At 46.5% G+C, this 27,145-nt stretch overlaps 2 protein-coding genes across 2 annotated transcripts in view; both read right to left on the reverse strand.

The window, feature by feature from the left end:
• Positions 1–27,145, reverse strand: part of LOC122458498 (GTPase IMAP family member 2-like) — a 237,450-nt gene that overhangs the window by 200,227 nt on the left and 10,078 nt on the right. Inside the window, 2 exon segments of the mRNA XM_043507140.1 lie at positions 17,915–17,960; positions 18,974–18,978. Coding sequence (XP_043363075.1) covers positions 17,915–17,954 — 40 coding nt within the window. The 5' untranslated portion in view covers positions 17,955–17,960; positions 18,974–18,978.
• Positions 1–27,145, reverse strand: part of LOC119850710 — an 829,101-nt gene that overhangs the window by 175,136 nt on the left and 626,820 nt on the right. The gene's annotated exons all lie outside the window — the stretch shown is intronic.

A 27,145-nucleotide genomic window follows, 5' to 3' on the forward strand; every position in this document is an offset into this window, starting at 1 on the left:
CTCATTATACCCTTCGACCATGACTGTGAACCACTGATAACTACTCCCTGGGAACGGTTTTCCAAAGAGTTATGCACCCACCTTATAGTAGCTCCATCTAGATTGTATTTGATTAGTTTGTTTATGAGAAGGTCATGCCAGACAGTATCAAAAGCTTTACTAAAGTTAAGATATACAATGTCTGCAGCTTCTCCCCATCCACAAGGCTTGTTCCCTTTCAAAGAAAGCTATCAAGGTGGTTTGATATGATTTGTTCTTGACAAATCCATGCTGACTGTTACTTATCATCTTATTTTCTTCTAGATGTTTTCAAATTGATTGCTTAATTATTTGCTCCATTATCTTTCTGATACAAAAGTTAAGCTGACTGGTCTGTAATTCCCAGGGTTGTCCTTATTTCTGTTTTTATAGATGGGCACTATCTTTGCCCTTTTCCAGTCTTCTGGAATCTCTCCCATCTTCCATGACTTTTCAAAGACAATTGGTAATGGCTCAGATATTTCCTCAGCCAGTTCCTCGAGTATTCTCGGATGCATTTCATCAGGCCCTGGTGACTTGAAGACATCTAATTTATCTAAAAAAGAAAAGGGGTACTTGTGGCACCTTAGAGACTAAAAAATTTATTTGAGCATAAGCTTTCGTGAGCTACAGCTCACTTCATCGGATGCATTCAGTGGAAAATACAATGGGGAGATTTATATACATAGAGAACATGAAACAATGGGTGTTACCATACACACTGTAACAAGAGTGATCACTTAAGGTGAGATATTACCAGCAGGAGAGCGGGAGGGGCGGGGGGAACCTTTTGTAGTGATAATCAAGGTGGGCCATTTCCAGCGGTTGACAAGAACGTCTGAGCAACAGTGGTGGGTGGAATAAACATGGGGAAATAGTTTTACTTTGTCTAATGACCCATGCACTCCCAGTCTCTATTCTAGCCTAAGTTAATTGTATCCAGTTTGCAAATTAATTCCAATTCAGCGGTCTCTCCTTGGAGTCTGTTTTTGAAGTTTTTTTGTTGATGAATTGCAACTTTTAGGTCTGTAATCGAGTGACCAAAGAGATTGAAGTGTTCTCCAACTGATTTTTGAATGTTATAATTCTTGACGTCTGATTTGTGTCATTTATTCTTTTACGTAGAGACTGTCCAGTTTGACCAATATACATGGCAGAGGGGCATTGCTGGCACATGATGGCATATATCACATTGGTAGATGTGCAGGTGAATGAGCCACACACCACACAACAGAACCACTAACCCAGGAACCTATCCTTGCAACAAAGCCCGTTGCCAACTGTGTCCACATATCTATTCAGGGGACACCATCATAGGGCCTAATCACATCAGCCACACTATCAGAGGCTCATTCAGCTGCACATCTACCAATGTGATATATGCCATCATGTGCCAGCAATGCCCCTCTGCCATGTACATTGGTCAAACTGGACAGTCTGTGGGTGAGTAAGTGAATCTAACAGGTAATGATCAAGTGATCTCTCCCCTGCCATCCATCACCACCCTCTGACAAACAGAGGCTAGGGACACCATTCCTTACCCATCCTGGCTAATAGCCATTAATGGACTTAACCTCCATGAATTTATCCAGTTTTCTTTTAAACCCTGTTATAATCCTAGCCTTCACAACCTCCTCAGGCAAAGAGTTCCAAGGTTGACTGTGTGCTGTGTGAAGAAGAACTTCCTTTTATTTGTTTTAAAGCTGCTGCCCATTAATTTCATTTGGTGGCCCCTAGTTCTTGTATTATGGGAACAAGTAAATAACTTTTCCTTATTCACTTATTCACTTTCTGCATCATTATTAACCATTTTACTCATTGCTAGGATTTCTTTTGCTCCTAATAGTCTTTAAAATCTCCTAGTTTTCCTTAGCCCTGCCTGCCATGGATTTTTCCCTGATATCTAGCTTTAATTATGAATTTTCTACACTTCATAACTTCAAATTTACATTAATCGCTATTTCCCCTTCATTCATAGAATCATAGAATCATAGAATATCAGGGTTGGAAGGGACCCCAGAAGGTCATCTAGTCCAACCCCCTGCTCAAAGCAGACTAAACAATCCCAGCTCCCTCAGCCTCTCCTCATAAGTCATGTGCTCTAGACCCCTAATCATTTTTGTTGCCCTTCGCTGTACTCTTTCCAATTTATCCACATCCTTCTTGTAGTGTGGGGCCCAAAACTGGACACAGTACTCCAGATGAGGCCTCACCAGTGTCGAATAGAGGGGAACGATCACGTCCCTCGATCTGCTCGCTATGCCCCTACTTATACATCCCAAAATGCCATTGGCCTTCTTGGCAACAAGGGCACACTGCTGACTCATATCCAGCTTCTCGTCCACTGTCACCCCTAGGTCCTTTTCCGCAGAACTGCTGCCGAGCCATTCGGTCCCTAGTCTGTAGCGGTGCATTGGATTCTTCCATCCTAAGTGCAGGACCCTGCACTTATCCTTATTGAACCTCATTAGATTTCTTTTGGCCCAATCTTCCAATTTGTCTAGGTCCTTCTGTATCCTATCCCTCCCCTCCAGCGTATCTACCACTCCTCCCAGTTTAGTATCATCCGCAAATTTGCTGAGAGTGCAATCCACACCATCCTCCAGATCATTTATGAAGATATTGAACAAAACGGGCCCCAGGACCGACCCCTGGGGCACTCCACTTGACACCGGCTGCCAACTAGACATGGAGCCATTGATCACTACCCGTTGAGCCCGACAATCTAGCCAGCTTTCTACCCACCTTATAGTGCATTCATCCAGCCCATACTTCCTTAACTTGCTGACAAGAATGCTGTGGGAGACCGTGTCAAAAGCTTTGCTAAAGTCAAGAAACAATACATCCGCTGCTTTCCCTTCATCCACAGAACCAGTAATCTCATCATAAAAGGCGATTAGATTAGTCAGGCATGACCTTCCCTTGGTGAATCCATGCTGACTGTTCCTGATCACTTTCCTCTCCTCTAAGTGCTTCAGGATTGATTCTTTGAGGACCTGCTCCATGATTTTTTCCAGGGACTGAGGTGAGGCTGACCGGCCTGTAGTTCCCAGGATCCTCCTTCTTCCCTTTTTTAAAGATGGGCACTACATTAGCCTTTTTCCAGTCATCCGGGACTTCCCCCGTTCGCCACGAGTTTTCAAAGATAATGGCCAAGGGCTCTGCAATCACAGCCGCCAATTCCCTCAGCACTCTCGGATGCAATTCGTCCGGCCCCATGGACTTGTGCACGTCCAGCTTTTCTAAATAGTCCCTAACCACCTCTATCTCTACAGAGGGCTGGCCATCTCTTCCCCATTTTGTGATGCCCAGCACAGCAGTCTGGGAGCTGACCTTGTTAGTGAAAACAGAGGCAAAAAAAGCATTGAGTACATTAGCTTTTTCCACATCCTCTGTCACTAGCTTGCCTCCCTCATTCAGTAAGGGGCCCACACTTTCCTTGGCTTTCTTCTTGTTGCCAACATACCTGAAGAAACCCTTCTTGTTACTCTTGACATCTCTTGCTAGCTGCAGCTCCAGGTGCGATTTGGCCCTCCTGATATCTTTCCTACATGCCCGAGCAATATTTTTATACTCTTCCCTGGTCATATGTCCAACCTTCCACTTCTTGTAAGCTTCTTTTTTATGTTTAAGATCTGCTAAGATTTCACCATTAAGCCAAGCTGGTCGTCTGCCATATTTACTATTCTTTCGACTCATCGGGATGGTTTGTCCCTGTAACCTCAACAGGGATTCCTTGAAATACAGCCAGCTCTCCTGGACTCCCTTCCCTTTCATGTTAGTCCCCCAGGGGATCCTGGCCATCTGTTCCCTGAGGGAGTCAAAGTCTGCTTTCCTGAAGTCCAGGGTCCGTATCCTGCTGCTTACCTTTCTTCCCTGCGTCAGGATCCTGAACTCAACCAACTCATGGTCACTGCCTCCCAGATTCCCATCCACTTTTGCTTCCCCCACTAATTCTACCCGGTTTGTGAGCAGCAGGTCAAGAAAAGCGCTCCCCCTAGTTGGCTCCCCTAGCACTTGCACCAGGAAATTGTCCCCTACGCTTTCCAAAAACTTCCTGGATTGTCTATGCACCGCTGTATTGCTCTCCCAGCAGATATCAGGAAAATTAAAGTCACCCATGAGAATCAGGGCATGCGATCTAGTAGCTTCCGTGAGTTGCCGGAAGAAAGCCTCATCCACCTCATCCCCCTGGTCCGGTGGTCTATAGCAGACTCCCACCATGACATCACTCTTGTTGCACACACTTCTAAACTTAATCCAGAGACACTCAGGTTTTTCCACAGTTTCGTACCGGAGCTCTGAGCAGTCATACTGCTCCCTTACATACAGTGCTACTCCCCCACCTTTTCTGCCCTGCCTGTCCTTCCTGAACAGTTTATAACCATCCATGACTGTACTCCAGTCATGTGAGTTATCCCACCAAGTCTCTGTTATTCCAATCACGTCATAATTCCTTGACATCACCAGGACCTCCAGTTCTCCCTGCTTGTTTCCAAGGCTTTGTGCATTTGTATATAAGCACTTGAGATAACCTGTTGATCGCCCCTCATTCCCAGTATGAGGCAGGAGCCCTCCCCTCACAGACCTTCCTGCCTGTGCTTCCTCCCGGTATCCCGCTTTCCCACTTACCTCAGGGCTTTGGTCTCCTTCCCCCGGTGAACCTAGTTTAAAGCCCTCCTCACTAGGTTAGCCAGCCTGCTGGCAAAGATGTTCTTCCCTCTCTTCGTAAGATGGAGCCCGTCTCTGCCCAGCACTCCTCCTTCATGGAACACCATCCCATGGTCAAAGAATCCAAAGCCTTCTCTCCGACACCACCTGCGTAGCCATTCGTTGACCTCCACGATTCGACGGTCCCTACCCAGGCCTTTTCCTTCCACGGGGAGGATGGACGAGAACACCACTTGCGCCTCCAACTCCTTTATCCTTCTTCCCAGAGCCACGTAGTCCGCAGTGATCCGCTCAAGGTCATTCTTGGCAGTATCATTGGTGCCCACGTGGAGAAGCAGGAAGGGGTAGCGATCCGAGGGCTTGATGAGTCTCGGCAGTCTCTCCGTCACATCACGAATCTTAGCCCCTGGCAAGCAGCAGACTTCTCGGTTTTCCCGGTCAGGGCGGCAGATAGATGACTCAGTCCCCCGGAGGAGAGAGTCCCCGACCACCACCACCCGCCTTCTCCTCTTGGGAGTGGTGGTCGTGGAACCCCCAACCTCAGGACATTGCATCTCATGCCTCCCAACCAGCGGAGTCTCCTTCTGCTTTCTCCCCCCAGACATATCATCTGGTCCACTCTCCGCATTGGTACCTGTGGAGAGAACATGAAAGCGGTTAGTTACCTGTGTCTGTGTTACTGGAACCCGGACATTCCGCTTACCTCTTCTGGAGGTCACATGTTGCCAAGCTTCTTCACTGGCCTCTTGGCTCCTCTGTGCAACCTGCTCTATATCTTTAGAGCTTTGTGCCCCTAGAAGGCTATCCTGAGTTTGGTCCAGAAAATCCTCAGTCTCTCGTATACAACGCAGGGTCGTTACCTGTTGCTCCAGACCTTCAATCTTTTCTTCCAATATGGAGACCAGCTTGCACTTTGTACAGACAAAGTCGCTTCTGTCCTGTGGAAGAAAGACAAACATGGCACATCCAGTGCATGTCACAACAGCTGAACCCCCCCTTTCCATATCACCTACCTACTATGAGTTTCCTCAGAGACGTTGGCAAGATGTAAGCCTCACTGGGCTCACTCCAGGCGAACTCCCAGGCAAACTCCTGCTGTGAGCTGCTCTGCTGTCCCCGCTGCTCAGCTGGTTCGCGAGGCTCTGGCTATTTTTAAACAGCCAGGCTTCCCTGACGCAAACACACAGACACCCTAATGCCCGCCCCCTGCAGGCTAGCAGCCAATCAGACACTCACTCAGGCTCCCTCCCAGCAAACACACGCTCGGATACTTCCTCAGCAAGCAAACACACACACTCGGATACTTACCAGTCCCAGGCAAACTCCTGTCCAAATGTTCTTTCTCGCTGCTCCATAGTAGGATCAGAGGTGGAGCTAGCTTGATTTCAGCTTCCCTTTACTCCTTCCCCTGGCTTGGCCTGAGGTTAGCTGCCCAGCTGTTCTCAGAAATCAAATTGAAACTGCCCCGAGACTGCCACTCCTCTTGGAATTGCTGAGCATGAGCTGCTTTCTGTTTCGGATAGACTGCAAAAATTATTATTGCTTAAATACTACAGCTTTCTGCAAGTTGCTTTCCATAACTATCACTGCTACCTACAAGCAGAAACAACCACAACAGCACACTGCCAGCATCAGGAGGGTGCCCTCTGCTTGTTGGGCAGGGCGCTCTGTACACTGCAGCCCCGGTCAGCTGGGGTTGGTTCATTTCAGCCAAGCTTCCCTTTCTTGCCAGCCTGGATTTGGGCTGGCAGGTTAGTGAAAGGGAGAGCCCAGAGCTTGGGGCATTCACCTGACCTGAGCTCTGCAATGCAGGGAGCCAAGAAAATAGATCTAATAGAACTGTAGGACTGGGAGGGACCTCAAGAGGTCAACTAGTCCAGCCCCTGCACTCATTGCAGGACTAAGTACTATCTAGATCATCCCTGATGGTTTGTCTAAACTGCTCTTAAAAATCTCCAGAATCCAGCTTGGGGGTTTGGGTGGAGCCCCTTGTTCCTGTATAGACTCTTCCTTTCCCAAAAGGTTCCCCAGTTCCTAAAAAACTTAAACCCCTCCTCCCTACACCATCATCTCATCCCCCATGCATTGAGACCCTACAATTCCACCTGTGTAACTGGCCCTCCACATGGAACTGGGAGCATCTCAGAGAATGTTACCATGGAGGTCCTGGTCTTTAATCCTTACCTAGCATCCTAAATCCAGACTCCAGGACTCCTCTCCTACCTTTCCCTATGTCACTGGTACTTTCAAGTACCAAAACCACCGGGATCATTTCCCTCCATTCTAGCTTCATGTTCTCCTTCCCTGAGGCTTTCATCCTCCTCAGCAGCATGAAGGCTGTCAGATCGGGGATGGGACCACATTACTTTGTCCCTGAAAGTCTCATCTATACCCCTCTGTCTCTCTTAGCTCCTCCAGTTCACCCACTCTGGCCTCCAGAGCCCATACACAGTCTCAGTGGGCCAGGAGCAGCTTTCACTGAATGCACACATAGGCCACCTGCCCATAAGGCAGGAACTTCTACCTGCTGCATTCAGAGCAATACGCTGGATATCCCCCGCTCTGCTGCTGGACTCTGCCTGCATTATATTTACCCGGGCGTGGGGTCGGGGGCTGTGTTTGTTCTTTGTGTTTTGGGGGAGTCCAAATTTAGAATATGTTTGTTAGGTGTATCTGTGTCTCACACTCCCTCTCTCCCTTGCAAAACTCCCCTCTTTGCTGAGGAGCTGGCTTTTTAAACCTCTGTTCTCCTTGAGCTAGCTCTGCCCCCTTGCCAAGAGATCCTAAAGGGAATAGGGATCGAAGGATGGCAGGCTGGAGCCTCATTAGTAAACTATCAGCCTATCCTGGGAGACTGCTTGGCTCAGCTCACAGCCCTCAAACAGACCATATTATACACTTTAATCCAGCAGTCACACACTAAGCAAGCACACCACATACAAACAAACTAACAGACAACAAACTCACGCAAAGGGTCTGTTATTTGTTCTACAAATGCCTCATCCACCTCCTCCTTGTTCTGATTGGGTGGCCTATAGGAGACCACCCTACAATGCCATCACCCCTGCTTTCCACCCCCCCCATTTGTCTTCAACCAGAGACTTTCAACAGGAGTACCTCTCACCTTCCTCTGGACCTCAGAACAAGGTATGTTGCTAGTTAGGTACCGGAGGGATGGGTTCTTGGCCCAACACTGCTTCTGAGTTTTTCCAGTGATCTGGCAGAAAATACAATACAACTGTTGGTAGAATTTGCATATAACTGAGATCAGTGAAGTGAAATAAAATGAGGACAGATCCGTGATACAGAGCAATCTGTATCACTTCATCTACTGGGTACAATCAAACAGCATACATTTTATATGGCCAAATGGAAGGTAAGGCATCTAGGAACAAAGAACGTAGGCCATATTTACAGGATGGGGGATGATATCAAAGAAGTACCATCTCTGAAAAGGACGGGGGGGGTCCATGTTAGATAATCAACTGAACATGAGCTTCCAGTGCAAAGATGTGGCCAAATGAGCTATTGGGATCCTTGGATGCATGAACGGGGGAATCTCAAGTAGGAATAGAGTTTATATGACCTTGGCACATGGCATTGTTGAGACCACTACTGGAATACTGTGTTTACACTTCAAAAATGATGTTGGAAAGAAACATAAAGGTTCACAGAAGAGTCATCAGAGTGATTCAATATCTGGAAAACATGCCTCCCAATGAAAGGCTTAAGAAGCTCAAACTATTACCTTATCAAAGAGTAGATTAAGAGATGTCTAGATCACAATTTCTAGGACTAGATTAACAAGTTATAGGTATGATAAGATCCTATGCCTGGAAGTAAAAGCTAGACAAATCCAGACTGGAAATAAGGCAGACATTTTTAAGAGAGAGATTAATCAACACTGGAACAACTAAGTGGATGCTCCATCTTTAAATCAGAATTGGATGTCTTTGTAAAATGGTTGCTCTAGTTCCTGCACAAGTTATTTGGCTTGATGTAGAAATCACTGGGTGAAGTTCTTTGTTCTGCATTAACAATGAGGAGTCCTGTGGTATCTTAGTAACAAATTTATTTGGACATAAGCTTTCATCGGCTGGAACCCGCTTCATCATATCTTCTGCATTGCGCATGAAGTCAGACTAGATCATCAAAATGTCTCTTTGGCCTTAAAATCCATGACCAGGACTCTCTGGCAAGCTTTGACACCTACGAAAGTTGAAGTAGTAGGAATTAGCTACAGGAGAGTATGAAACAGGGAATGTTTGGGTGTAGGGGAGACCACAGCCCTGAATTAGAATCTGAAGGCCAGAATTCAGAGGGGGGCTCCCCTACAGCTACACCTGTTCCTTATCACTTACTGATGTGATCTCCTCCTAGATCCCTATTTGCTTCCTCCGCTCTGCCAATTCAGCCACCTGCTCCCTTTTCTCCTCTCTCAGGGGTTAATACTTTGTTGCTGACACCAAGCTGTCTGGAATACTCTGCCCACCTAGCCGGACTTCTCTGCTTTCCCAGTCCATCTTGAAATGGAGCTCAAAACCCAGCACTTCTCTCCTAGCTATTATCAGTGAGTTGCTTACCAGTTCTTCACGCCTCTTCCCACCTGGCCATTTCCATTGTTCCCCCCATTACACCCTCCCACTTTTATACTGCAGAGTTCCCATTATTGTAACTGCCATGAAATGGGAGAGAGCTGTGTGAATAACACTGTAAAATGCTAATTATAAAATGTGTGATCTGAAATACATTTCTATCATTTCAGATGCTGGGACATCTAAAAGGGCAGGCTGAGAGGAAAAAGTCACCTTGTTTATGATGAAATATAGTTTTTTCCACCAAATGCATCCGATGAAGTGAGCTGTAGCTCACGAAAGCTTATGCTCTAATAAATTTGTTAGTCTCTAAGGTGCCACAAGTACTCCTTTTCTTTTTGCGAATACAGACTAACACGGCTGCTACTCTGAAACCTATAGTTAGATATGTTGCTGTTCACGTCTTTCTTTCCTGTCTCTATCTGTAGTGTGATAACTGAGGCTTGGTGGTTATTCACACTGTGTTAGTGCCTCTTTTCCTTCCTGTTTTTGTAGCTGGGTAGCAGATGCACACACATGTGGTCTCCAGTCACACTCTGCTGAAGTTCCCTCTCCTCTCTCTGATCAGCAATAGCTGCAGGTCTCTGTCTCCTCCACCAGAGACTAATTTCACTCCCTGTCTCTCTTCCTGTCTCTCTATCCGCGGCATGTGCAGAATCTGTAGGGGGGGTGTGGGTGTGAATGGGGGAATGTCACCTTCACTGAGCTGGAATTTCTTTCCCTTGCTCTCTCTGAATTGGGAGTGTGAGCTCATGCACGGCTCCTTAGTTGTTGCCCAGGCCATGAACATGGGCTTTGTTTCTAGACAGGTCAGGAGCTGTCTCTTTGGTTTCTCCAATCTGGTTCTGTGAGAATTTTAGTTCAGAATCACACATAACAGGAGCCTCAACCCGATCACTGACAAATGGTCCTGAGGCCTGCATCTGACAGGACACTGAGTGCCTCTGCTGCTGAAACCTTCCCACCCTCAGTGAAAAGCAACCTCATCACTGCCAAATCTACCATCTCCCTTAGAACAGTCGCTCCACCCCTCTCGGCTGCATCCCTCAGACATTACTTCTCCCTCCCCCCCCCCGCACACCGCCACACACACATTGTGTCCTAGAATCATAGAATCATAGAATATCAGGGTTGGAAGGGACCCCAGAAGGTCATCTAGTCCAACCCCCTGCTCAAAGCAGGACCAAGTCCCAGTTAAATCATCCCAGCCAGGGCTTTGTCAAGCCTGACCTTAAAAACCTCTAAGGAAGGAGATTCTACCACCTCCCTAGGTAACGCATTCCAGTGTTTCACCACCCTCTTAGTGAAAAAGTTTTTCCTAATATCCAATCTAAACCTCCCCCATTGCAACTTGAGACCATTACTCCTCGTTCTGTCATCTGCTACCATTGAGAACAGTCTAGAGCCATCCTCTTTGAAACCCCCTTTCAGGTAGTTGAAAGCAGCTATCAAATCCCCCCTCATTCTTCTCTTCTGCAGACTAAACAATCCCAGCTCCCTCAGCCTCTCCTCATAAGTCATGTGCTCTAGACCCCCAATCATTTTTGTTGCCCTTCGCTGTACTCTTTCCAATTTATCCACATCCTTCCTGTAGTGTGGGGCCCAAAACTGGACACAGTACTCCAGATGAGGCCTCACCAGTGTCGAATAGAGGGGAACGATCACGTCCCTCGATCTGCTCGCTATGCCCCTACTTATACATCCCAAAATGCCATTGGCCTTCTTGGCAACAAGGGCACACTGCTGACTCATATCCAGCTTCTCGTCCACTGTCACCCCTAGGTCCTTTTCCGCAGAACTGCTGCCGAGCCATTCGGTCCCTAGTCTGTAGCGGTGCATTGGATTCTTCCATCCTAAGTGCAGGACCCTGCACTTATCCTTATTGAACCTCATTAGATTTCTTTTGGCCCAATCCTCCAATTTGTCTAGGTCCTTCTGTATCCTATCCCTCCCCTCCAGCGTATCTACCACTCCTCCCAGTTTAGTATCATCCGCAAATTTGCTGAGAGTGCAATCCACACCATCCTCCAGATCATTTATGAAGATATTGAACAATACGGGCCCCAGGACCGACCCCTGGGGCACTCCACTTGACACCGGCTGCCAACTAGACATGGAGCCATTGATCACTACCCGTTGAGCCCGACAATCTAGCCAGCTTTCTACCCACCTTATAGTGCATTCATCCAGCCCATACTTCCTTAACTTGCTGACAAGAATGCTGTGGGAGACCGTGTCAAAAGCTTTGCTAAAGTCAAGAAACAATACATCCACTGCTTTCCCTTCATCCACAGAACCAGTAATCTCATCATAAAAGGCGATTAGATTAGTCAGGCATGACCTTCCCTTGGTGAATCCATGCTGACTGTTCCTGATCACTTTCCTCTCCTCTAAGTGCTTCAGGATTGATTCTTTGAGGACCTGCTCCATGATTTTTCCAGGGACTGAGGTGAGGCTGACCGGCCTGTAGTTCCCAGGATCCTCCTTCTTCCCTTTTTTAAAGATGGGCACTACATTAGCCTTTTTCCAGTCATCCGTCCTGGCTGGCTGCAGGCTTCCTGCCTCAGTTCAGCTTGGGGTCTCTTGCTCTGGTTCCCTGATCAGGAAGTTGTGGGAAGGAGGTACCCTACTACGTGCAAGAGAGGGTCTCTGAGAGAGTTTGGGTAGAAAGCTGAGGAGTGCATTGATAAAAGAATGGGACTCAGGATTCTTTTGCCATACCAACTCTAAGAGACTAATTAATTAAGGGTTGTTTTTCTCCTGCTGATAATAGCCCACCTTAATTAATTAGTCTCTTAGAGTTGGTATGGCAACCCCCATCTTTCATGTTCTCTGTATGTATATATATATATATATATATATATATATATATATATCCTCCTACTGTATCTTCCATTCCATGCATCTGATGAAGTGGGTTCTAGCCCATGAAAGCTTATACCCAAATAAATGTGTTAGTCTGTAAGGTGCCACAAGTACTCCTCGTTCTTTTTAAAGATAATAGCGTTGATATAATATACTTAGACCTCTGTCGGGCGTTTGACTTGGTACAATTTGACAATTTGAATTAAGAATCTAGAACAATAGAAAACCAATGTGGCACACATTAAATGGATTAAAACTGGTTAACTGAAAGGTCTCAGAACAGGGAATTGTAATTGTAAACAGGGAATCATCACTGAATGGGTGTTTCTCCCACAAGGATCAGTTCTTGGCCCTACACTGTCCTTTTTATCAAGGACCTGGGAGAAAACATAAACTCATTAATGATAAAATTGTCAGATGACACAAAGATTGGGGGTGTGGCAAAAATATGAAGAGGACAGGTCACGTATACAGAGTGATCTGGATCACATGGTAAACTATCCACAAGCAAACAATATGCATTTCAATTCCAAATATAAGCTCACAGATCTAGGAACAAATGCGTAGGCCATACTTATTAAGATGGGCGCTTCAATCTAGCACACCCAGGGGTAACACCAGGATCCAAAGGCTAGAAGCTAAAGCTCAGCAAATTCAGATTGGAAATCAGGTGTACATTTTTAATAGTGCATCTGATTAGCTTTTGGAACAATTTACCAAGGACTGTGATGGATTCTCCATCATTGGCAATTTTAAAACGAAGGTTGGGTATTTTTCTAAAAGTTCTGCTCTAGGAATTATTTTGTGAGAGTTCTCTGGTCTGGGTTATACTGGAGGTTTGACAAGATGATCACAATGGTCCCTTCTGGCCTTGGAATCCATTAATTCATTAAGGGCTGGCATACCTGACATGCTGTCTCAGACAATGGGCCACACGACCCTGCAACAGAATTCAAACAATTCAGCCACAAATGGGAATTTGAGCTTACGACATCTTCCCCTGGATTCGCACAAAACAACAAGAAGGTGGGAACAGCAGCAACGATAGCAAAGAGACTGATGGCAAAGGCAAAATGGACAGGAAGGGATCCTGCTTACCATGAGGCATAGAGTGAGTCACAGCAGAGGACCAACAGACAGGAGACAGAAGCAGTTAAGAGGATACCAAGCTAAGAAGACAACAAAGCAATCAAGGACCTGCAGACACTATGGACAGGTGAGCAGGTCTAGGTCCCCTGAGATATCATTGAAAAGGTTATGATCTACTGAATGTGTTTATCCAATTTCCATGCATGTATCATTTTTGTATCTGAAGCTGGGGATATTGACCATGTCTCTGTATTTCAAATGTGCTACATTAGGGCTTATTGAGGAAATGTGCAAAAACATAAGGATTACCCCAGGAACTGTGTGTAGTAGAAACCTCTCAGAGAGAGCTCCACACAATGGGAACTGTTTGACCCAGATCACACCAAAAAGCTTTCTAGGAAGCAGGGTAAAATATAAAAGGGGGACAATGACAACATGAGGGGAGCTCATTTTCCCTGCAACAACAAACATGGAAACACCTGGGTAACAAAGACTGAACTGGTGGAAGTGATGGTCCCAGGCTAAGATTTTTAGCCTGTGTATGAAAACCTAGGAAAGTCAAGGCAGCTTGTGCCTTAAGAATCTGCCAGCCTGATTATCACTCAGGGTGAGAATTTGCTAATTTGTATCCTACCTATCTAGTGTGTTAAGATCAGTTTGTGGTTTCTGTTTATTTACTGAGGTGATCTACTTTATTCTGCTGGCTGTCTCTTACAATAACTTAAAATCTGCATTTTATAGTTGATTTGTTTTGTTTATTATTAAACCCAGTTTGTGCAATTTATAATTGGGGGGTGGGAGATGTTGTGCATATCTCACTTCACATTGATGGAGAGGGTGAATTTTTATGAGTTTGCATTGTGCAGATCTTCCTATACAGGGCAAGACAGTGTTATTTTGGGCACACATGTTATTACCCAAAATGCCAGTGGTGGATTTAGAGTTAGTGGGGCCGTGTGCTCAGCTTCATTTTTGCCCCAACCCCTTGGGACCCAGCCAAGAAAAAGAACATTCTCTCTTATCTCCCCCCCACCCCATTTTTCATTCTTTTTTTCTTCATCCTCCTCCTATAAGTAATAGGGAGTAAATGAAAATAAAGTGAGGTACCATGATTGTTTTTGTAGTCTAACTTATTTTGCCACAGACCACCTGAAAATTGCTGAGTGTCTCAGCGGACCACTTAATGATCTTTCCAAATATGGTGTGTATGGTTAGCTAACTATTGTAAAGCACTTTAGATAAGAGCGCTTTATTAAAAAAATGTAAAAAACCATTGGGGTGGGGGTGTGGCCAGGAGTTAGGATGTGGGAGGAGGCTCTGAGCTGGAGGTGCAGGGTCTGAGAGGGAGTTAGGGTGCAGGAGGGGGCTCAGGGCTGGGGCAGGAGGTTGGGGTGTGGAGCATTTACCTCGGCCAGCTCCTGTTTGGTGCGAGGGGTGCAGCGTAGGTGGGTGCAGGAGTCAGGGCATGGGGTCGGGGGGCTGGGTATGTGTGGGCAGTGCAGGAATCAGGTAGGGCAGGGGGCTGGGGGGAGGGGGAGGGGGTTCAGAAGTCAGGCTGGGGGTGTGGGGCTGTTCCCAATCCAGCCCCCTGTCCTGAGCGGCTCCACCCTGCCCCGATTCCACCTGCTTCCCCAAGGCCCCTTCCCTGCCCCTGCTACACCTCTGCCCTGCCCCCATCCCACCCCTTCACCAAGGCCCCGCCTACCCCACCTCTTCCCCACCTCCTCTCCTGAATGTCCTGAGGCCCCACCACTCCCCCTCCCTCCCAGAGCATGGCAAACAGCTGTTCAGCAGTGGGGGCAGTGCTGGGGGGGAGAAGGAGAGGCGGGAACACAGCGTGCTCGGGGGAGTAGGCAGGGAAGCAGGAGTTTGGCTGGGGGTGGGGGCGGAGCCTGCAGCAGGAGCCACAGGAGCCAGCAGGACCACGCTTCTGGTCCTGCAGCTGCCTGGCCATGGGCCCCCCCATTGCTGGGGGGCACCATGCCAGCACACCCTGTGTTGTACTGCAAATCCGCCTCTGCAAAATGCAGTACATGAAACTCAGAAGATTTCTCCCTGCTTCTACATTTTGTTAGCAATTTGTGGTTTCACTTTTCTATTCTCAAATTCTGTTATCTTTCATCTTTATGCAATAAGAACAATACCAAACTTCAATCTCTATAACTTTATTTCTGATTAAGAAAAAACAGAAAAAAATCAGAACAAATATAAAGTTTTGATGTGAGTAACAGCCCAGCTTCAGTCTCTTTAATATCCTCCACTTTAACTGCCTCGCAGCACTGCCCTTGCAGGCAGGCTATTGAGACCCATTTACACTTAAAGAAGCAGAACTGTGTATCAAAACCAGAGTGACACCTTTTGATTGCAGATTTATATACCCCATAGTCCTGAAAAATCATTGAGGTCAGAGAACCTGGAAACAGAAATCTCCGCAAAAATTAATTGCATTCCCTGAATCAGCACTGCCAGATGTTCTATTACATGGATTCATCTTTAGAAAAGCTTTTGATGTTCTCATGATTTGTTCACACAAGGTACTGGACAAATGCTGATCTCTATATTCAGGGGAAATTGCCATTGTATTTGGCAGCAGTTCTAATTGAGAAAGAAACTGAAGTTTATTTATCTAAAGCAAGAATTCCATATATTACCACATTTTATACACATGTCTCTGGTGACTTTACACTCTTTGCTTTCAAAATATCAAATGAGGGTACACTAAATGGGCCACATTAATTCCTTGTGTAACTGAAGCCAATGGAGTTTCATCTACTCACAGGTCTAAATTTGGCCTCTAAATGTTCAAGATTTAATTTTTAGTGGAAAGTTTACAGTGTTCAATGTCTGAGTTTGAACTACTGTAAATTTACATAATAACTGAAGTTATCTGACACCTCTATTCAGAGGGCTACACTGTAGTCTGTTGCATAACTGTAAATTCACAATACTCTTCTGAAATTAACAGAGCTACCCCACTGCTAATCCAGAGTAACTGGGAACAGTTACATAGCCACAATCCAGATTACTTCACTGAACTTAATGGAATCAAACTACTGCAAATGCAGGGTAAGTGAGGGCAGAGTTTGGTCCAGAATCTTTAAAGCAACCTAGTATTGAGGCCTCATGGCTGGACCACTGGACTATTCCCAGTTCTGCCACTCGCCTGCGGAGTGACTATGGGCAAATCACATCACCTCTCTGAGCCTTAGTTTCCCCATCTGTAAAATGGGGAGAATGATACCGACCTCCTTTGTAAAGCACTTTGAGATCTACTTATGAAAATCTCTATTAGTTGCAATGAAACTTTATTAATGGCTGTTAAGGAGGGAGATAAATCAGGAGAAATACAACAACAACAATACAAACTGCAGCAACCCCGAAGCCCAAAATAACGTCACTATACTTTGTACAACCTGCTTTCACAGCCTTCACTGCGGCTGTTTTATTTATTCCTATAGGGCATCTCATGTTTTGTTCAGTTAAATAGATCTCACTGATATATCTGCCCCCATTCTCCTGAACCATTCCCTGGATCACTTCAGTCAGCTCAGAAACCAATTCAGTCTGTTCTGCTCCAGTTGCTCTGTTATTGAAAGCGCAATATCAGTCCCCACACTTCTGAATCAGTGATTGGACAGTGATGAAGGCTAGCATCATTGGCAGACTGGAGGTGCAAGTCCACTTCCCTTTACTGTATGAGAGATGATAGGTACGTCAGACATAGATTATGAAGGGACTTAAAACTAAAGACAGTGGAAGGGGTGAAAAAGGGGGAGCCAGTGTAAGAAAGCAAAGAGGAAGAGTGATATGGTTGAAGCAATGAACCAGGAAGATGGTCTCCCACAGTATTCTTGCCAGCAAGTTAAAAAGTATTGATTGGATGAATGGACCATAAGGTGGATAGAAAGCTGGCTAGATTGTCAGGCTCAACGGGTAGTGATCAATGGCTTGATGTCTAGTTGGCAGCCGGTATCAAGCGGAGTGTCCCAGAACAGGCTTGGAGCAAGACTGTTCTTCCAGAGGGGAAGCTGAGAGATAAAGAGGGCCTGGAGGAGAGTTTTAGCAGGGCAGACAGAAAGGAAAGGCTGAAACCGAGAGAGGCTGTGCAGGAGGAAGCAGCAAGATGTAGACATGACCTGGAGATAAGGGTCTGAAGAAATGGTGGTGTTAAAGATCATACCCAAGTCATAGGCCTGAGTGACATGGAGGATGGTGGTGCTGGGCACAGTAACTAAGAAAGAGAAGAAAAGTGGAGAGTGTTATTGAGAAAGATTAAAGGCTCTGTTATGGCCATTTGAAATAGGTTTGAAGGCTGGACATCAACAATAACATGTCAGAAAGACAGGCCGAGACTTTAGTTTGGGGAGAAGGAGATAGGTCAGAAGTGGAGATTTGTGAGTTGTCAGCACAGAGATAAAACAATATTTATGTAGTAGATGCATCCGATGAAGTGAGCTGTAGCTCACGAAAGCTTATGCTCTAATAAATTTGTTAGTCTCTAAGGTGCCACAAGTACTCCTTTTCTTTAAGTAGATCGGATCAGAGTGAAAATAGGAGGGGCCCCAGAACAGAGCCCTCTGGAATCCCCACTGAAAGTTGGTGCAGAGAAGAGGAAGGTCCTCTAAATGAAGCACTGAAATGTGGCCAGAACAAGGCTCTAAGTGTAACTTTCTCACCATAGGTTATGTCTTCTCCTTTGCTCTTCCTCCCTTTCATCTCTCTCTGAAATAGATTAAAATGTGCTATTTATTTAAAACATCCTTTTACCTCCAAGCTCAGAATTTAGAAAGCAGGATATTAGAAATACTCTGCTATCAGCATTGAAATCTTGATTATGGCCAGAATAGTGAGGTTCTGGAAATGACACTTTGATTCTTAATATTTAATGTCCATCATTCTTCTTCCTCAAATTTTCCCAGTTTTTAGAAAGAAAGACCCTGATTCAGCCAGGTACTTAAGTATGTGCTTAACTTTAATCACAATTAGTACTATCGACGTGTGACTTCGATGGAACTACTCACGTGCTTAGAGTTAGGCATATGCTGAAGTACCAAGCTGGACTGTGGCCATAGGCACTGATCCTACAAACACTTCTTGCCTTGTTTAAGAACATGGCTAGTCCCAGTGAAGGCAATGGGTATATTCACATACACACACGTGGAAGTGTTTGCAGGATTGGGGGCATATTAATTTTCCTAACTGCCAGTAACTCAAGCTGAGGTGGGTATATGAAAATCAGTCTCTGGTATGGAGGATGGGTCCATCAATGGCTATAAGCCAAGATGCTCAGGGATGCAACCCTGTGCTCTGGGTGTACCTGAGCCTCTGACTGCCAGAAACTGGGACTAGATGACAGGGGATGGATCACTCGATAAACTCCCCTGTCCTGTTCATTCCCTCTGAAGCACCTAGCATTGGCCACTGTCAGGAGACAGGATAACGGGCTAGATGGACCTTCGGTCTGAACCAGTGTGGCCATTCCTATGTACTGCTCTATGTATACAAATACATTTTCATCAGGAATCAGAACTGGAATAAGAACTTACCTGAAAGTTTGACTTTTCATGCATCAGGTTGAAGAGAATGCACCCTGCACTTTGGCATTGATTCTTTCCCTCTCTCTTTATCTGCTCTTTTATCTTAGGGTATGTCTACACTACGAAATTAGGTTGAATTTATAGAAGTCGGTTTTGTAGAAAGTGTTTTTATACAGTCAATTGTGTGTGTCCCCACACAAATGCTCTAAATGCATGTAGTCGGCGGAGTGTGTCCACAGTACCAAGGCAACTGTCGACTTCCGGAGCGTTGCACTGTGAGTAGCTATCCCACAGTTCCTGTAGTCTCCGCCGCCCATTTGAATTCTGGGTAGAAATCCCAGTGCCTGATGGGGTTAAAACATTGTCGCGGGTGGTTCTTTAAACACCACACACTTTATCCAGCATAATGACAGGTTTCAGAGTAGCAGCCGTGTTAGTCTGTATTCGCAAAAAGAAAAGGAGTACTTGTGGCACCTTAGAAACTAACAAATTTATTAGAGCATAAGCTTTCGTGAGCTACAGCTCACTTCATCAGATGCATTTGGTGGAAAAAACAGAGGAGAGATTTATATACACACACACAGAGAACATGAAACAATGGGTTTATCATACACACTGTAAGGAGAGTGATCACTTAAGATAAGCCATCACCCACAGCAGGGGGGGGAAAGGAGGAAAACCTTCCATGGTGACAAGCAGGTAGGCTAATTCCAGCAGTTAACAAGAATATCAGAGGAACAGTGGGGGGTGGGGTGGGGGGGAGAAATACCATGGGGAAATAGTTTTACTTTGTGTAATGACTCATCCATTCCCAGTCTCTATTCAAGCCTAAGTTAATTGTATCCAGTTTGCAAATTAATTCCAATTCAGCAGTCTCTCGTTGGAGTCTGTTTTTGAAGCTTTTTTGTTGAAGTATAGCCACTCTTAGGTCTGTGATCGAGTGACCAGAGAGATTGAAGTGTTCTCCAACTGGTTTTTGAATGTTATAATTCTTGACGTCTGATTTGTGTCCATTCATTCTTTACGTAGAGACTGTCCAGTTTGGCCAATGTACATGGCAGAGGGGCATTGCTGGCACATGATGGCATATATCACATTGGTAGATGCGCAGGTGAACGAGCCTCTGATAGTGTGGCTGATGTGATTAGGCCCTATGATGGTATCCCCTAAATAGATATGTGGACAGAGTTGGCAACGGGCTTTGTTGCAAGGATAGGTTCCTGGGTTAGTGGTTCTGTTGTGTGGTGTGTGGTTGCTGGTGAGTATTTGCTTCAGATTGGGGGGCTGTCTGTAAGCAAGGACTGGTCTATCTCCCAAGATCTGAGAGAGCGATGGCTCGTCCTTCAGGATAGGTTGTAGATCCTTGATGATGCGTTGGAGAGGTTTTAGTTGGGGGCTGAAGGTGATGGCTAGTGGCGTTCTGTTGTTTTCTTTGTTGGGCCTGTCCTGTAGTAGGTGACTTCTGGGTACTCTTCTGGCTCTGTCAATCTGTCAATCTGTTTTCAGCGGCACTGCGATGGGTACCCGCATGGCCCCACAGTATGCCAACATTTTTATGGTTGACTTAGAACAACGCTTCCTCAGCTCTCGTCCCCTAATGCCCCTACTCTACTTGCGCTACATTGATGACATCTTCATCATCTGGACCCATTGGAAAAGAAGCTCTTGAGGAATTCCACCATGATTTCAACAATTTCCATCCCACCATCAACCTCAGCCTGGACCAGTCCACACAAGAGATCCACTTCCTGGACACTACGGTGCTAATAAGCGATGGTCACATAAACACCACCCTATATCGGAAACCTACTGACCGCTATTCCTACCTACATGCCTCTAGCTTTCATCCAGATCATACAACTCGATCCATTGTCTACAGCCAAGCGCTACGATATAACGGCATTTGCTCCAACCCCTCAGACAGAGACAAACACCTACAAGATCTCTATCATGCATTCCTACAACTACAATACCCACCTGCTGAAGTGAAGAAACAGATTGACAGAGCCAGAAGAGTACCCAGAAGTCACCTACTACAGGACAGGCCCAACAAAGAAAACAACAGAACGCCACTAGCCATCACCTTCAGCCCCCAACTAAAACCTCTCCAACGCATCATCAAGGATCTACAACCTATCCTGAAGGACGAGCCATCGCTCTCTCAGATCTTGGGAGATAGACCAGTCCTTGCTTACAGACAGCCCCCCAATCTGAAGCAAATACTCACCAGCAACCACACACCACAAAACAGAACCACTAACCCAGGAACCTATCCTTGCAACAAAGCCCGTTGCCAACTCTGTCCACATATCTATTTAGGGGATACCATCATAGGGCCTAATCACATCAGCCACACTATCAGAGGCTCGTTCACCTGCGCATCTACCAATGTGATATATGCCATCATGTGCCAGCAATGCCCCTCTGCCATGTACATTGGCCAAACTGGACAGTCTCTACGTAAAAGAATGAATGGACACAAATCAGACGTCAAGAATTATAACATTCAAAAACCAGTTGGAGAACACTTCAATCTCTCTGGTCACTCGATCACAGACCTAAGAGTGGCTATACTTCAACAAAAAAGCTTCAAAAACAGACTCCAACGAGAGACTGCTGAATTGGAATTAATTTGCAAACTGGATACAATTAACTTAGGCTTGAATAGAGACTGGGAATGGATGAGTCATTACACAAAGTAAAACTATTTCCCCATGGTATTTCTCCCCCCCACCCCACCACCCACTGTTCCTCTGATATTCTTGTTAACTGCTGGAATTAGCCTACCTGCTTGTCACCATGGAAGGTTTTCCTCCTTTCCCCCCCCCTGCTGTGGGTGATGGCTTATCTTAAGTGATCACTCTCCTTACAGTGTGTATGATAAACCCATTGTTTCATGTTCTCTGTGTGTGTGTATATAAATCTCTCCTCTGTTTTTTCCACCAAATGCATCCGATGAAGTGAGCTGTAGCTCACGAAAGCTTATGCTCTAATAAATTTGTTAGTCTCTAAGGTGCCACAAGTACTCCTTTTCTTTTATCCAGCAGTATATGCAGCACCAGAACCTGGCAAAGCGAAACCAGGCAAGTAGGCAACGTCAGCGCGGTGACAAGAGTGATGAGGACATGGACACAGACTTCTCTCAAAGCACGGGCCCTGCCAATGTGGGCATCATGGTGCTAATGGGGCAGGTTCGTGCGGTGGAGTGCCGATTCTGGGCTCGGGAAAGAAGCACAGACTGGTGGGACCGCATAGTGTTGCAGGTCTGGGACGATTCCCAGTGGCTGCAAAACTTTCGCATGCGTAAGGGCACTTTCATGGAACTTTGTGACTTGCTTTCCCCTGCCCTGAGGTGCAAGAATACCAAGATGAGAGCAGCCCTCACAGTTGAGAAGCGAGTGGCAATAGCCCTGTGGAAGCTTGCAACACCAGACAGCTACCGGTCAGTCAGGAATCAATTTGGAGTGGGCAAATCTACTGTGGGTGCTGCTGTGATGCAAGTAGCCAACGCAATCAAAGATCTGCTGATATCAAGGGTAGTGACCCTGGGAAATGTGCAGGTCCTGTTGGATGGCTTTGCTGCAATGGGATTCCCTAACTGTGGTGGGGCCATAGACGGAACCCATATCCCTATTTTGGCACCGGAGCACCATGTCAGCGAGTACATAAACTGCAAGGGGTACTTTCAATAGTGCTGCAAGCACTGGTGGATCACAAGGGACGTTTCACCAACATCAACGTGGGATGGCCGGGAAAGGTACATGACACTCGCATCTTCAGGAACTCTGGTCTGTTTCAAAAACTGCAGGAAGGGACTTTATTCCCAGACCAGAAAATAACAGTTAGGGATGTTGAAATGCCTATCTTTATCCTTAGGGACCCAGCCTACACAGGCAGCCTGGAGAGTAGTCAGGAGCTGTTCAACTATAGGCTGAGTAAGTGCAGAATGGTGGTAGAATGTGCATTTGGACATTTAAAAGCACGCTGGAGCAGTTTACTGACTTGATTAGACCTCAGCGAAACCAATATTCCCATTGCTGGGCGCTCCACAATATTTGTGAGAGTAAGGGGGAGATGTTTATGGTGAGGTGGGAGGTTGAGGCAAATCGCCTGGCCACTGGTTACGCACAGCCAGACATCAGGGCAGTTAGAAAAGCACAGGAGGGTGCGGTGCACATCAAAGAAGCTTTGAAAACCAGTTTCATGACTGGCCAAGCTACGATGTGAAAGTTCGGTTTGTTTCTCATTGATGAACCCCCTGCCCCTTGGTTCACTCTACTTCCCTGTAAGCTAACCACCCTCCCCTCCTCCCTTCGATCACCACTTGCAGAGGCAATAAAGTCATTGTTGCTTCACATTCATGCATTCTTTATTAATTCATCACACAAATAGGGGGATAACTACCAAGATAGCCCAGGAGGGGTGGTGGAGGAGGGAAGGACAAGGCCACACAGCACTTTAAAAGTTTAAAAGTTTAAAACTTATTGAATGCCAGCCTTCTGTTGCTTGGGCAATCCTCTGGGGTGGAGTGGCTGCGTGGCCGGAGGCCCCATCACCGCGTTCTTGGGCGTCTGGGTGAGGAGGCTATGGAACTTGAGGAGGAGGGCGATTGGTTACACAGGGACTGTAGCGGTGGTCTGTGCTCCTGCTGCCTTTCCTGCAGCTCAACCAGACACTGGAGCATATTAGTTTGATCCTCCAGCAGCCTCAGCATTGAATCCTGCCTCCTCTCATCACACTGCCACCACCTTTCAGTTTCAGCCCTCTCTTCAGCCCGCCACCTCTCCTCCCGGTCATTTTGTGCTTTCCTGCACTCTGACATTGTCTGCCTCCGCACATTCGTCTGTGCTCTGTCAGTGTGGGAGGACAGCATAAGCTCAGAGAACTTCACCTTCTGATCTTCGCTAGCCTCTGGGAAGGAGAAGATCCTGTGATCCTTGAAACACATGCAGCTGGTGGAGAAAATGAAAGGGACAGCGGTATTTGAAAAGACACATTTTATAGAAGAATGGGTACACTCTTGCACGGTAAACCTTGCTGTTAACATTACATACATAGCACATGTGCTTTCATTCCAAGGTCGCATTTTGCCTCCCCCCAGCGCGTGGCTAGCCCCTCCACCCTCCCTGTGGCTAACAGCGGGGAACATTTCTGTTTAGCCACAGGCAAACAGCCCAGAAGGAACGGGCACCTCTGAATGTCCCTTTAAGAAAAGCACCCTATTTCAACCAGGTGACCATGAATGATATCACTCTCCTGAGGATAACACAGAGAGATAAAGAACAGATGTTGTTTGAACACCAGCAAACATACATTGCAATGCTTTGTTCTACAATAGTTCCCGAATACGGTGCTACTGACTTGGAGTGGTAAAGTGTCCTACCATGGTGGATGGAATAAGGCTGCCCTCCCCAGAAACCTTTTGCAAAGGCTTTGGGAGTACATCCAGGAGAGCTGCGAATGCCAGGGCAAATTAATCATTAAACATGCTGGCTTTTAAACCATGTATAGTATTTTAAAAGGTACACTCACCAGACGTCCCTTCTCCGCCTGGCGGGTCCGGGAGGCAGCCTTGGGTGGGTTCGGGGGTACTGGCTCCAGGTCCAGGGTGAGAAACAGTTCCTGGCTGTCGGGAAAACCGGTTTCTCCGCTTGCTTGCTGTGAGCTATCTACAACCTCATCATCATCATCTTCCTCATCCCCAAAACCTGAGCTCGTGCTGCCTCCATCTCCATTGAAGGTGTCAAACAATACGGCTGGGGTAGGGTGGCTGAACCCCCTAAAATGGCATGCAGCTCATCATAGAAGCGGCATGTTTTGGTCTCTGACCCGGAGCGGCCGTTCGCCTCTCTGGTTTTCTGGTAGGCTTGCCTCAGCTCCTTAAGTTTCACGTGATACGGTTTTGGGTCCCTGTTATGGCCTCTGTCCTTCATGCCCTGGGAGATTTTGACAAATGTTTTGGCATTTCGAAAACTGGAACGTAGTTCTGATAGCACGGATTCCTCTCCCCATACAGTGATCAGATCCCGTACCTCCCATTCGGTCCATGCTGGAGCTCTTTTGTGATTCTGGGACTCCATCATGGTCACCTCCACTGATGAGCTCTGCATGGTCACCTGCAGCTTGCCAAACAGGAAATTGAAATTCAAAAGTTCGCGGGCCTTTTCCGATCTACCTGGCCAGTGCATCTGAGTTGAGAGTGCTGTCCAGAGCGGTCACAATGGAGCACTCTGGGATAGCTCACGGAGGCCAATACCGTCTAATTGTGTCCACAGTACCCCAAATTTGACCCAGCAAGGCAAATTTCAGCACTAATCCCCTTGTCGGGGGTAGAGTAAGGAAATCGATTTTAAGAGCCCTTTAAGTCGAAAAAAAGGGCTTTGTCGTGTGGACGGGTGCAGGGTTAAATCGATTTAACGCTGCTAAATTCGACCTCAACTCCTAGTGTGGACCAGGGCTTAGGGCTCAGTCCTGCTAAGTCCTCATTGTTCTCACCCAAATCTCGTAAAGCACTTAAGTACATGCCTAACTTTAGGTATGTGAATAGTCTCACTGAAATCAGTGAGACCACTCATATAGTATATGAAGCCACTAATCTTTTCTCCTTCAAATTCCTCCTCAGGTTTTAATTATACTGAGATATCCACAAGATACTGGCTAGGTGAAGAGCCAGTGGGGATTGCTGGTAGTTATTTCAGAGGGGTAACCGTGTTAGTCTGTTTCAGCAAAAAACAATGTGGCATCCTGTGGAACCTTTAAGACTAACAAATAAGGCTCTGTGACATCAGAGTTATGGTACGCATGCTTGCTGGATACTAACCTCAATAAACTTTGCATTGCACTGCACTTCAGACTTCTGGTCGTCTGTGTGACAAGAACCAGGGGAGAGGGTAAAGGGAAAGCCCTCCCACATGAAGTTGCTCCAATGATTGATTACTCTCACTGTTAAAAAATGCATGCCTTATTTCTAGTCTGACTTTGGCTTCAGCTTCCAACCACTGAATCTTTTATATGCTTTAATCTGCTAGATATAGGTACTTATAGACTGTGATCAGCTTTCTCTTGGATCAAAGAAATAGACTGAGCTTCTTAAGTTATTCACTATAAGGCAGGTTTCCCAGACCTCATTCTTCTCCAAAGCCTCTCCAATTTGTCAACATAATGTTTGAAGTGTGGACGCAGGAGCTGGACACAGTGTTCCAGTAATGGTCACACTAATGTTGTATACAGGTGAATAGAATAGAATAGAATAGAATCAGAACCCGATTCTACTTCATCTCCAGCTAAGAGAATGACAGGAACATCCCCCAAGTTACTCCCAGCTGATAAAAGAGGTCGGAGAGGAGGAAGAAAGGTAGGCTGCCAGTGAGTTTTGGGAAGCCAAAACATCGGAGCCAGCCAGCACAATACCACTGCAAATGGCTAGTGTACTGATGGTGAGCACCAGAGAGGAACTTGCCCAACAAATGCAGGTCCTGACGGAATGGATAGCTGAGCTGCAAAGCACCGTTGACCGAGTTAAGACTTCCAGGAATAAGGAGCCTCAAACTGTGGCGATTGAGAAGCCCGCACTTAGAGCCACCATCCCACCCAGGCGAAGGGGGAAAGGTCAATTCTTCTGCTACTGATGTGGTCAGGATGGACACAGTGCTGCCAAGTGCCGTAATGAAGAAAACCCCTCCTTAGTGTATGGAGAGCTGAGGATCAGTTGGGAGAGATCCGGTAGTTGCCAGAGGGTCTGGGGACGGGGACCCCCTAGGCCTGCAGGATTTGAAGATTCCCCCAGAAAAGACAGTCTAGCAGGGATCCCTGCAGGACTGATAGGGCCTCGAGCAGAGGTCACGGTGAGGATTGAAGGGGTGGAGTGTAGAGTAGGGCTTGACACTGGATCTCAAGTGACTATTATATTTCAGTCATTCGACCAACAGATGCTTAGACACCTGCCTATATGGCCACTGACCGGCCTTGGTCTGTGTGGCCTCAGCATGGATGAATTCCCCTGCCCAGGGTACATCATAGTACACCTGGAATTCCCAGAGGAGGTGGCTGGGCTAAGCGAAGAGGTAGACACAGCTGCCTTAATATGCCCTGACCCTAAAGGGACCTGTGATGTGTCTGTGCTGATAGGGACCAACTCCAGTCTCTTCAAGGTACAATTACTGCAGAAGGAGGGCTGGGGACCAGTACCTGAATATCCTAATGATCCATACGCTTTGTGCTGAAGCCTATAGGAAAATTGAGAGCCTAAAAGGGAGACATCTGAGCTACCACTAGGGGCACTGAAGTACGCGGGCACGACCCCCTTAGTAGTGCCTGCAAGGACGAAGCAAGAAGTGCTTGTCATGAGTACCTGGCTGAAAGGCAGTAAAG

Source organism: Dermochelys coriacea, chromosome 2, assembly GCF_009764565.3.
Source record: "Dermochelys coriacea isolate rDerCor1 chromosome 2, rDerCor1.pri.v4, whole genome shotgun sequence".
NCBI classification, from domain to species: Eukaryota; Metazoa; Chordata; order Testudines; family Dermochelyidae; genus Dermochelys; species Dermochelys coriacea.